Source organism: Micromys minutus, assembly GCF_963924665.1.
Source record: "Micromys minutus genome assembly, chromosome: 6".
NCBI classification, from domain to species: domain Eukaryota; kingdom Metazoa; phylum Chordata; class Mammalia; order Rodentia; family Muridae; genus Micromys; species Micromys minutus.
In genome coordinates this window covers 25,911,954-25,924,368 of record NC_137975.1, presented here as the reverse complement: position 1 = coordinate 25,924,368, position 12,415 = coordinate 25,911,954, and the positions used below count along the sequence as shown (strand labels likewise).

The window sequence follows — 12,415 nt, the reverse complement described above, 5'->3', positions numbered from 1 at the left end:
CATGTTGACCTCCTTCACCAATTATAATCAGAGTCTGAGTCTGGCTTCCTCGTCCTCGTGATTACCACTGAAAGAATTTATACCAAACAGGATTTAGGTTTATGATATGGCAGAGTAAAGTAGAACACACCTGGAGTGTGAGGGAGTGGACAATGACCAAAGAGATCAGTGTGGAGCAGAGCACACTTACAGGATGGAAGTAGACGATGACAAGAGGGCCACTGCCCTGATCATTTTGGGCAGGTTTTATACCATTTGTAAGCGGCTTTTCCTTAGGGACTTGGTCCTGTTCTCATGGTTGACAGGTCTGTTTGGTTTGACTCTTACAGAAAGGCCTTGCTCTTTATCAGAACACCTCTTGCTAGACAGTAATTTTGTGAGATTTATGGCCCCTAGAGCCAGGTTTAAATAGTACCTACTCAAGGTCACCATCATAATTTGAGACTGGCTTAGGCTATATAAGACCCTGTCTCAAAAAATGTTTAAGTTGTTTTCTATTATTCTCCAAGCAGTTCATGTTATCTCTCAGGGCCAGATTAGACTCTCAAGTCTTAATCTTGTGACTATAATTAGTAACTGTAGACTCCTGTAGTTAAAGTTGTTGCTTTACAGGCTGTTTGATTATGAGGGTAAGGTCCAGTCCCCAGATCTTCCAAGCTGATAATAACCCACCATTACAAAGGCATGTGAAAGTGGAATTAAGCTTAGGTTGTTCACATGAAAAAGAAGTAGCTTCCCACAAATATTTGCCTTTCTAAGCTGTTCCTAAGTGTAAATTTAGCTACAAAGCATGAATCTCAGGATTGGGGAGATACCTTAGTCCATAAAATTCTTCCTGGGCAAGCACAAGGAATTGAGTTTGGATTTCTAGCACCCATGTTAAGAAGTAGCAGCACCAGGTGCAGTGGCATACTTGTATAATCCAAGAGCTGCTGAGTGGACAGAAACAGGAGGGTCTCTGGGGCTCACTGGCCAGCAGGTCTATGAGGCACACACACCCCTAATGGACCAATTCCAAGGCAAGACCAAAGTTTGTATTCCCTGAGCCCATGCTGGGCAGGCATGGTGGCCTGCCTATAATTCCAGCACTGAGAAGTTGAAGACAGTAGATCCCTGGAAAACTGGTTGGCCAGACTGGCTTTATTGTGTAGGCCTGGGTTCAGTTGAGAGACTTTGGCTCCATGAACAGGTGGAAAGTGAGCAAGGAAGAACCCAACATCAACCTTGGGTTCACCACATTGACATGCTATCTATACACACACACACACACACACATAAACACACACACATACATGAACATGAGAGTCCACCACATCCACACACATCTATACACACCTATGGACATACATGTGAACACAAATATGTGTACACACATACATAAAGGTAAAGACTTATAAGCCCCATCTGGGCAATTTATAGGTCCTGTTTACTTTTTTTTTCTGTTGCTACCTTGCACATTAAAATAACACTGCCTCCTCCCCTCACAACAAACAGCCCAACAGAATGTGCACAAGCTTTTTAGTGGATATGTTTCTGGTCCTGACTAAACTTTTATTGCCTTTTCAAAAAGAACACAATCAAAAGCCCCTTTTTGAACTGAAAGAATTGCCTGGCTTCTCTCTGTTCTACATCTCCATGCATGTGTCTTGAAGGTCAAACCCCTCTTCCACCTAGGAGGATTAATTTTAAAGATTTGTGATGAAATCCCTAATGTGCCCCCCCATCTCTGTCTCTGTCTGTCTGTCTGTCTGTCTGTCTGTCTGTCTCTGTCTCTCTCTCTCTCTCTCTCTCTCTCTCTCTCTGGAGTCATTACTAACTATGCTGTCATCTGTATCTTTCCCACCTCTGCCAAAGAGCAGGGTCTTCATAGCACTTACACCAAAGCTGAGCATTAAAACAGGAAAATAGATCCCTGGAGAGACAGTTCAGTGATTAAGAGCACTGGCTGCTCTTGCAGAGGATGGAGATCTGTTCCCAGCACCCACGTGGTAGCTCACACCAATATGTAACTCCAATTCCAGGAAATTCAACACTCTGTAGACCTCCGTAGGTATGAGGCCCATGTGTGGTGCATGTACCTACATGTAAGCAAAGTACTCATAACAAAAATCTTTAAAATGGGAAAACAGAGAGGGAGAACCTTTTTCCCTTCAGAACATTTCATTCTCCGTCACCCCCCAAACACTAGCTGCAGCTTCTCTAGACTCCTAGCCATAAAATACCAGGATAAATGCACGGGCCAGTGAGTGCAGCTCTTACAGACATGGAGGAGCTTCCAGTCTGTCTCGGTACCATCAGAAGTATTTTAAAAACAGCTTAATTACACTTGGGAATGTCATTCAGTGTTTGAGCACTTGCAAAGCATGTACAGCGCCCTGGGTTCAAGCCCCAGCACTTAAACCAAACCAAATAACAACAACAAAAACCATATGTACTTAGTATGAAGTCAGAAATGAGTATATTAAAACATATAGAAGGGCCTGGAGAGATGACTCAGCATCTAAATATACTCTGGGACCCAAGTTCAATTCCTAGCCTCTTGAAAATCTAGCTGCAGAGAATCCAATGCCTCTGGAAACCAGGTTCACATAGCCCACACAGACACATAATTTAAAATATATGTGTGTCTGTGTGTCTGTGTGTGTGTGTGTGTGTGTGTGTGTGTGTGTGTAAGACTAGAGGTTAGGTTTTCTAAGGCAGTTAGGAGACTCTTTTGTAGCTATATAAATCTTAATATTTCTGGTGACTTCTTTGAAGATAGGAATCATAAAGGAATTTTATACTTCCCTACTAGCACTTTGCATGGAATAGACACTTTAATGGTGGTTAGATGGGTTAGTGAAGGAAAAGTGTGTGTTGACGATGAAAAATAAAAATCTATTCACTGACCCTTATATTCATAAACAGGCCCCAAAATGATTGCTCTGTGTTTGACTCTTTGTTCCAAAGAAAGAGTAAACTATTTAAACTATAATTCTTGACTGGTAATATTTGACTCCTTACCACCTCCCTAAATCTGAATTTTAAATGTCCATATTATAGCAACTTAGTTTATTACAAACTAAGTTACTTAAAAGTTGATTTGCAGGAAGCAGCCAAGAAATTCTTGAAAGATGAGGTAATGTCTAGTGAACTGTTGGGGGTCCCCTTTGGGCCTTGAAGACCTTTGGAGTCTGGAAGCTGTGCTCACCTTTCCTAAGGGACTTTCCCATAGTTTTGCTGTATCAAATTAAATTTTGTCACTGTATCAAAATAGAAGAATATATGCTTAAGTTTCAGGCTTGAAAATTCTTCAGAAGAGTCTAGGACTAGACCTGGTTTCTCACTAAAGTCACCTAATACTGCCATAAATCCTGTAGCTCAGGATCAATCCTGAAGTTTCTAGAAAGGATAGGACTGTTACAGGGGTACTACAGTTCTCTTGATCTCTGTTGGTAAGAGTCTTTCTCTCTGTCTCTGTCTCTCTCACTCTCTCTCTCTCTCTCTCTCTCTCTCTCTCTCTCTCTCTCTCTCTGTGTGTGTGTGTGTGTGTGTGTGTGTGTGTGTGTGTGTGTGTGTATTAGTTCTCACCTTCCACCTTGTTTTAGGGCAGTGCATGTTCTTGTTTTGCTGCAGTGTAATGTGATGTGGCTCCTGAGCTTCCTGGCAGTCCTGTCTCCACCAGGTCCCATTCTGCAGTGACATTCTAGGATTACAATGTCACCACATCTGGCTTTAGGGCTGGGCTCAGGTCCTCAGGCCTGTACAGCCTGTTGTGCCTTCTTCTGCCCCACCCACTTATTCTGCATACTTACTCTTTCTTTCTTCTCCCCAATTTAAGCTTGAAAACCAAAGACAGCAGCAACTGCTGCTGCCTGTCCCTCCTCATATGATAATGACACTTGATTCTGAGTTGCCAGTTGTGTGGAGGACATTCTGACACTGACCACCATATTATTTCTCCCACCCTATAACTGTATTTGTCAAATTCCACATTCAGGTTCATAAGCAGTGACTATAGTGTTTTCATACTTACTGATGAAATGTAATATTGGATCAGCTTTACTTCCAAGCACGTACTCCTTGCCAGTTTGATAGCTCAAAAATTGGATGGCTGTCCCTGCCTTATGCCTGACCAAAGCTGTTCAGCTTTTTTCTTCACCAAAAGACTTGTGCTAATTTCTTGGTTATATCAATGTCTCCACACCACCAACTGCAAACCTTCCCTATAACCGCAGTTTGAAATACATTGGACATTATGATCCAATTCACATTGTGTACATATATAAATATATTCTACACACCTGAAACAACGGTTTCAAGAAAGTATAGCCCTGTGTAACACTAGAATTTACTAGTTGGCTTCACTTTTTATTGATCTGGCTGTGAGCCACTACCTTGATTTATGACCTATTAATGAGTCTCAAATTATAGCCATTGTACCCTCCCAAATAGTTGCTTTGACAACCGTGCTCTGTGAACTCCTCGAGTCCTCTGAAATGAGAAGCTATTTCTCAAGTTCTCTGGAGGTGAGGCCTCTGTTCATCTTCTACCACCCCAGTGAGATGGAAGAACTAGACTTCGTTTTGTTCTGAAGCAGTTTTAAACCACATAAATATTTAAGAGTAGGACAAAGATCTCTTTATGCCCTCACTCAGTGACCAAGTTCAGGTCTTACCAATTGTCACACCATCACTTCAGATAAAAGGACCCAAGCCCAAGTCATGAACCCACCAAGTTTTTGCTCTCTCATCAGCCTCTCCTTGACTCTTTATGCTGATGTTTGAGATAAGAGCCCAGTAGGACGTATCCCTTGGTTCGGGTGGGTCCAGTGTTTCATTATAAGTCTAGCACTCTACCCTTTTGGCACCATGGTGTCATGATGTCACAGGAAAGACACATATATGTTCTTTTTTCAAACCTTCTTACTCACTGTGCTTTAACCTATAGATTAGATGACATGTGCCAAGATTCTCCATGGAAGAATTCCTTTTGTTCTTTGTGATTAATACGTATATTATAAAGGAATATTTTGGGATTTTGTGAAATTTATTTAGTCACCCACTTTAACCACTGGTTTGGGCTGATTTTCTATTCCTTTCCTCAAATGATTTTACAACAATGGTTACTTAAAATAATAATAATAATAATAATCTCCCCTCCCTAACTTTATCACTGCATTTATAGTAGACATTTTTACTGTAAGGAACATTCCTCACTTCTTGCTTATTGTTGTTCACTCCTTCACATTGGTATTTATAATTCGTTATTATCATTTTTGATTGTCATGTGTCCATTTTCTAACCCATCTTTTGGTGTTCTTTTGTTATGTCTCTGTTGAGAACCAGGCTCCTTTCTATGTCTGCCCCATCTCTGGAAGCAGCCACTTCCCAGGAGTCCTGTTCCTTTCTGTTAGGATTCAGCTGCTGGTCTCCAACTATTACTGGGGCATTGCTCTTCCCAGGCCCTCTGAGGAAGAAGAAGCAAGGGAATATATACATGCACACATTTCCACTTATCCATCTGTACTGTATCACTACTTTCAATTCTGTTTAAAAATGCAGAGACGTCTTCTGGCTTTCATATTTATATCATTTTTAAAAACAATAAAACCCTATTAATAGCCCTTTATCTTTAGTGCATTTACTTTTTTGTTCAGCATCCTGTGTAAATGTAGTCCCTAACTATACCAGGCTGCAGCTTCATTACCAAAGCGTCCCTTTACCCAGGGCTCTACCTTCCAGGAAATAAGATGAGGAACAAGGTAGGCAGAGGAAAAAGTTCTTTCTTAAATCCTTGAGGAGATTCTATTATCACTTCAAGTCTTTTATGTGGCTTTGAGAAAATCAAAGCAGGAGCTGGAGAGTGGGCTCAGCAGTAAAGAGTGTTTACCGCTCTTCAAGACCCGAGTTCAATCCCAGCACTCACATCAGACAGCTCACAGCCACTTATAACTCCAGCTCCAGGGAATCGGACACCTCTGGCCTCCTCATAGGCCTGCACTAATGTGATCATGTGCAAACATATACATAAATAAAAATGAAATCATTCTTTAAGAAAGAAAAACAGCATAAAATGAGAAAGCTAATGTTTAGGGGCTAATGTTTAGGGTCTGCCTCCAATTTTTATAAACCCATATGTGTATTGCCAAGAACGTTTTATGATAACTACCTTGTACTAAGTATAGTCTTGTTGGGTATGATTTAGTTAATTCTCTATTAATCCTAACTCATATAACTGCACATTCTATTTCATCATTTTGGAAGTGACTCAAATAAAACTCACTGAAGTTAAAGAACCTGACCATGTCAGATAGTTAAGCAGAGATTTAACTTTCATCCCAGGGCATATGACTAAAGCCCACATGCTCTCTGGCCACAGGTACAGCATGACTGGTGTCTTTTCTTCTGCTTTGACAAAATACCCGGAGAAAAGGCCATTTAGGAGAAAAGGGGTTTGCTTTAACTTAAAATTCCAGATTCCATTCTTCATAGCCGAGAAATGAAGGTGACAGGAACTTGAAACATCTACTCACATCACTTCCACAGCCAGAGAGAAATGAGTGTAAACGTTAGCTAGTTTGCTAGCTCACTCTCTCTATACAACGGCCCAGGACCCAAACTAGGAATGGTACCCCTCACTCTAGGCTGGGTCCTCCCTCACCACTTAAAATCAAGAGTCTCTCACAGACATGCCCACACACCGTTCTGCTCTGGCAGCCGGCCTTATTGACACTTTCTTCATGGTGATTCTAGTCGAGTTAACAATGAAAACTACCCATTACTGTGGGAGCATGTTCACCAATGGCGGTCATCACTGCAAAGCAATTTGCTAAATGTCACTTGTAAACTACAGAATTTCATTTTCTTGATTTGAATAATAAGAACAAAAAACAAGAAAAGACCTGACTCATAATTTTTCCTGTGAGTTTTGGCAGTGTTGAATCAATGGGAGTTCTGATCAGGATTGCCTTTATAAGTGAGGGTCTTCATTTATGATCACATGTTTGGTATATGTCAACTCAAATACACACCCTTTAGTTTCTTGTTCTTATAGTTTGAGACTATTGAATTTATTAATTTATTTATAGCCACCAACCCCTTCCCTTTATCTTACCTAGAAGAAATAAAACAATTGAGCCATTTTGTCCTACTTCTCTGAAATAAGTAATGTTTTAAACAACTGTCTTCTGCAAAGCTCAGCTCATTGGCAGTCTGTTTCTGGGATTTTCTTGATCAGACTCTTTGGTTACTGATCCAATTTGAGAAAGACTAGCTTCAGTTATCAACTGAAGAATCCCTGCCTGGGGAGGCAAAGAGGAGCAAGGTGAACAGTTCCTAGTCAGATGTCCCTTCGTGCTGATTGTCTTTTAGATGAAAAGAAAGAGGAAAGAAGGGAGAGAAAGAGAGAAAGGGGTGTGGAGGGGGGCGGTCTGGCTTATAGAGGGAAGAGCTCTGGGAGAAGGGCAGCCCATCCCCTGGGCTGGTGGGGGCAGACTATGCCAGGTAGGGACTGAGGAATGCTAGGAGAACCTGGAGGCCAGGTCTGCTTTGCTATGTAAAATATGCACCTGAGATGCTTGACCTGGGGTCTGAAACCAAACAGATACCAAGAATGTCCTTAGGCAGGATGTTAAAATGTAGGATGGGCAGAGAAAAAGGTAGGTTGTTTGACTCTGGATCCATATTTTACAAGTGACACTACAAAGGTGTGTGACTTGAAAACTAGATTCTCCATATAACTGCAGCCAAGTTCATTTCCTTTCAGCTCTTTTCACTGGATACCAAAGATGCTTTCATTTTCAGGGGAATTAATAGTTTTTGAATCTTAAAGGGACAATACATGTTTTGGCAAAAATGAAATATACATACAAACCAAACAATTTAGATTCAAAGAATTTAGAGTCTTTAAGAATTTAGAATGAAGAATTTAGATTCAACTTTCTGGAGAAGCTCTCAGGACCAGACCCAGTGTGTTCCTATGAGCATCTCAGATCCTCTAAATCATCAGTAAGGCCCTGGCTGCCTTACCGGCAGGTCGTCTTTTCACGTCGGCTTGTATTCGGCTGAGTAGGTGAGAGCTCATCCTCAGTGGTGCTCTGAATGCTTCTTGATGACTGGACAATGTGGGCCAAGTCGGTTGGGGCGAGTCGAGGACATAGGATATATGAAAACTCTCTGATAGAAAGGAATTTATCACTGTTTGAACTTCATTAGTAGACATGATATAATGAGAAGGGACAGAATGGCCTGTAAGAATACAGGGTTTGCTGGGTGGTGGTAGCACGCACCTTTCTTCCCAGCACTCGGGATGCAGAGGCAGGTGAATGTCTGAGTTCCAGCCCAGCTTGGTCTACCACAGAAAACCCTGTCTTGGTGGAAAGAGGAAAGGGGTTTATGAACTGCTCCAATTGCTAGTAAGTGAAATTACTGTAAACTTGAGAGACAGGTCCAGGAGCTGAGACTGCTTAGAGGCTTTTACTGGGGTAAGAAAAATGGCTCCGTGGGTGAAGGATCTGATTCAAAACTTGACAACCTGAGTTCAATCCCTGGAAACCAAATGGTGAAGAAGAAGAAAAAAAGCAGTTCTCCCAAGTTGTCTTCCACTTACATGTATACCACAGAGAGAGAGAGAGAGAGAGAGAGAGAGAGAGAGAGAGGGAGGGAGGGAGGGAGGGAGGGAGGGAGGGAGGGAGGGAGGGAGGGAGACGCCATGGTACATGTGTACTGCATCAGACACAGATAAAATAAATATAACAAAAAAATTATAGATCAGAATTCTCACAATAATTGGCCTTTTGGATGGAGCCTGTAATTCTAGCTTGTTGTAGGGTTAACTAGTCTTAAGGAACTGTTGTCACACTGAAAGCGAATCAAGACTTCTTTGTAAATCCTTCTTAGCTGCATTCATTGAACTGACCCCCGCCCCAAGTTGATGGTCACTTTTGCTTATTTAATGTCACAAAATTAGTGTTTGGAACAAAAGAGATATCAAAACAACCAAGGCAAATGAGTCATTAGTTGGAAGTGGTTAAGGGGAAGAGTATAAATTCCATGTGGGAAGGGGAGAGTAGGACAGAGTTTCCAAGAACCTGGGGGAAGTGAGTTGTTACTCTGAGGACAAACCCATTGGCTTCAAAAGCATCTGGCTTGGAAATGCTGGACTGTGCAGCCATGACGAGAGAGATTTTCTTCAAGGCCAAGTGCAAGCTCTTTCAACGCCCAGCAAAGAAATTCCTTCCTTGTTAACTCTTCCTTCTCTCTGTGCTGCTGAGCCCTGCCATCTATCAGTCATTGTTTCCCTGCCACCTTTATGCCGCTTTCACACTTTCCTGTCCTAAGAAACCCTGGCACGTTTTCTAGTAGAGACTAAGCCAGTAAGATCCCTGGTCTACAGAGCTTACTTTGCAGTGCCCAGAGTTTCAAGCTGCTGGCCTTTCTCAAAGCGCAAGAATGACAAGCTTTAAAACTTCACATAAAAGGCTTGAAGGTACTTTCATATTTCTGTCTGGGCCTGTTACTTGAGAGATCAGAGAGCTGAAAATCACCGTTCTCATGCGCAAAAGAAGGGTTTCAGAGATGAGCCTTGGCCACTGCTGTTTGCTCTGGGGTAATATCAGTTGGAGGTTGTGGGGTTGCCCCTAAGGCGTGCCCGCAGCCTCAATTCCTAGAAGCTGGCGGCTTTCTTTGCCTTCTACAAGTGGCCACCGAGTTCTGGGTTGAAAGTGAATCCTTGCCCTTGGCTACTCTCCAGCATTCCTCGCTGAGCGAATGGGGATTTGGAATGTCAGAAAATAGAAGAGGGAGGGGAAGATGTGCGTATGACTCTGAGTGTTTAGAGCAAAGGCAGCTCGTCTGGAAGGACTTAGGAAAGCTTCACTTCCTCAGACCGCTTCCTTCCCACACACTTAGTTCCTTCTCTGTGCTTTAGTTGTTGTACCTGAGGTTAGCACAGCAGTTCAGACCCTGACAGCCCAGTGGAGTCAGACTGAGGGAAGACAGGGCGACTCCCCAGGACGTGTGTTTCTTCCTTCCGGATAAAGGGACAGTGCTTGTCCCCCAGACTCATCTGCAGCAAGAGCCAGAACGGCCATTCCTCTGGGATTTTAATCAGGAGTCGTCGGGAACCCAGATTCAGGTTTTATTCCCAAGCCAGCCTGAGCAAGTGACCTTTGGACAGAATCACGGATTCAGTCTAGGCATGAAAGGTGGTGTTTGGCACGTGCCACCTACTGCTCATACGTGTGACTGAAGCCACACTGGAATACTGATGGGATACAGCACGCACGCTCTGTAACCGTGGACCAGCTCAGAGCTCAAGACTGGGATTTGCAAGGCGGCTTTTATCCTTTATTTAGTTCTCTCCAAAGTCATCTTGTATCAGCTCAAAAAGAGGAATTCTGTAAAAGTTATCTACAGGGACAGATCCCAGCTTTGTGTGAAGAATTCAGAGGTTGGGTGTCTGTCTCCATCCCCAGGATGTCCTCTTTATATACACGAAGTAAGGAATTCACACGGAATAGGAAATCTCAGTCCGATTCTCCCCCAGCATCTCCCTCCCCGACTGCCAAGACACTCCGAGTAAGCCTTTTTTATTTATGTCTGATCCTAGCATGTCAATGGTGGGAAATGTGTTTACATGTAACTTTCAAGCTGAGGCTGAGAAAATGGGGCATTTCAGAATCTAGAGAACTCGATAAAGAGGGGGGATTGCAGGTAAAGGCCCAGCTAGCCTTCCTAAAGGGGTTGTGATGCACCGTACTTGATACTAACTTAAGTCAAAGCAGACTTAAATAATTCAGGCTACGATTTCTGCCTTTCAGCTTTTTAATCTTTTGTAAAATGCTTGGTAGTAAGATTCTGGAGAGCTTTTTTTGTTTTGTGTAATCTGTTGTTTAGTTTTTCATTTTGTTTTATTTTGTTTGGTTGGTGGTTGGTTTCTTAGTTTTCTGTTTGTTTTGCTTTTTTGAGAGAGAGTCTTACTATGTAGCCTTGGTTGGCCTAGAGCTCGACTTGTAGACCAGGCTAGCCTCAAACTAAAAGAGCTCCACCTGCCTCAGCTTCCTGCACTGAGAATGGAAGCGTATGCCACCGATGCCTAGCAGAGTCCAGGGTTTTATCGCAGTGTCTTATGGAGGTTTTCTTTAGGGTTTGTGTGTTTGTTTGTTTGTCTGTAGTCAGTTGTTGTTCTTCCTGTGTTTTATGGATCAATACCATTTCAAAAGAAAAAGCTCCCAAATGGCATGAAGCTGTGTAAATCAAATTTTCATCATTTGCAAGTTCCACATGTGTATTCATATGTGTATGCATAAGATAGTATTGCCTTTGCCTGTTTTATATCTCTGTAAGTGACAAAAGTCAAGACAAATTAAACCTTATGAATACATGCAACCTTCCTCCCAGGTACCATCAGGAAACTTCTTGCTTAAAAGCCAAAGAAATAACTCCGACCTTTGACAGCTAGCTAGGTTAGTGATAACCTAGGCAGGGCCATTTAAGACTTTCTCCACTGCCTCTGATGACTGTCTCTGCTGAATTTTTAAACATAGGGACATTTGTATCTAATTAGTGTCCTCCTTGGTCAAAAGCTGGCAAAAGCAAGAAATGCTACCGGCAGCAAATGAACGGTGAGAATCCCTGATGGGCATATTAGGTAGTAGACAAGGAGCAGCTCCCTCTTAGGAGCTCGACTGTGGTATAGCATACACACAGCCCCAGAAGAGGGCAGTTGGGCTTCCTTATTTGGAGAGCTGTGGGGAGAAAATCTACAAGAAACCTCAGCAGCTTCTTTTTATTGTTTTATTTTCATTTTTAGTATCTCAGTGTGTAAGTTATCATATAATAGACTTCGGAATGCGGTGTATTGGTCTGGGACTCCAATCAGAGATATTTACTTACTAGAGTATCAAAAAAAAATTTTTTTTATGTGAAACTGTTTTGCTTGTGTTTTCTTTTGTGAGAAGACCAAAGGAGACTGTGGTGTGCAGTGTCTTCTGAGCTGCTGGAATGTTTCTTCTCCTGTGTAAAGGGACACTATCTCCCTTTACCACAGGGCTTCAGGCACTTTTTGCAGCAGCCGTTGGATATTTTCTGGTGGCCCCTAATTGATGTCTACAGAACAGAGCACCATTACCTCAGTTAATGCTTCCTTTCACCGCCTCCCCCCACATACTCCATGGCACCTTTGGATATGAAGAGCCCCTGGTTAATGCTCTGTCATTGCACATACAGCTCCCAGAGGCATATGCCATACCTGTGATCACTCAGCAAGTTTCTGATTAGTAACTACCCTCCTGTTCTCTTTTTTTCCCTTCCTTCATTAGCAGTTGGGTGCTTCTTTCCTCCTGCCTCCACCCTTTCTGTCCTCATTCTCCGCCTCCCACTCCTGTCTTAGACAGAGGGCACAGTGGGAGAAAATGTGAGGGTTTAGATTATAG

General features: G+C 42.5%; 1 protein-coding gene across 3 annotated transcripts in view; it reads left to right on the top strand.

The window, feature by feature from the left end:
• PPP1R12B (protein phosphatase 1 regulatory subunit 12B) overlaps positions 1 to 12,415 on the top strand; it is a 185,028-nt gene that overhangs the window by 131,516 nt on the left and 41,097 nt on the right. The window contains exon 1 of one of the 3 annotated variants that reach the window (XM_080918064.1): positions 9,855 to 10,559. The exons of the other annotated variants lie outside the window; for them this stretch is intronic. Coding sequence (XP_080774190.1) covers positions 10,458 to 10,559 — 102 coding nt within the window. The 5' untranslated portion in view covers positions 9,855 to 10,457. Of the gene's footprint in view, positions 1 to 9,854; positions 10,560 to 12,415 lie in introns of those variants that run through there. 3 annotated transcript variants of the gene reach the window in all.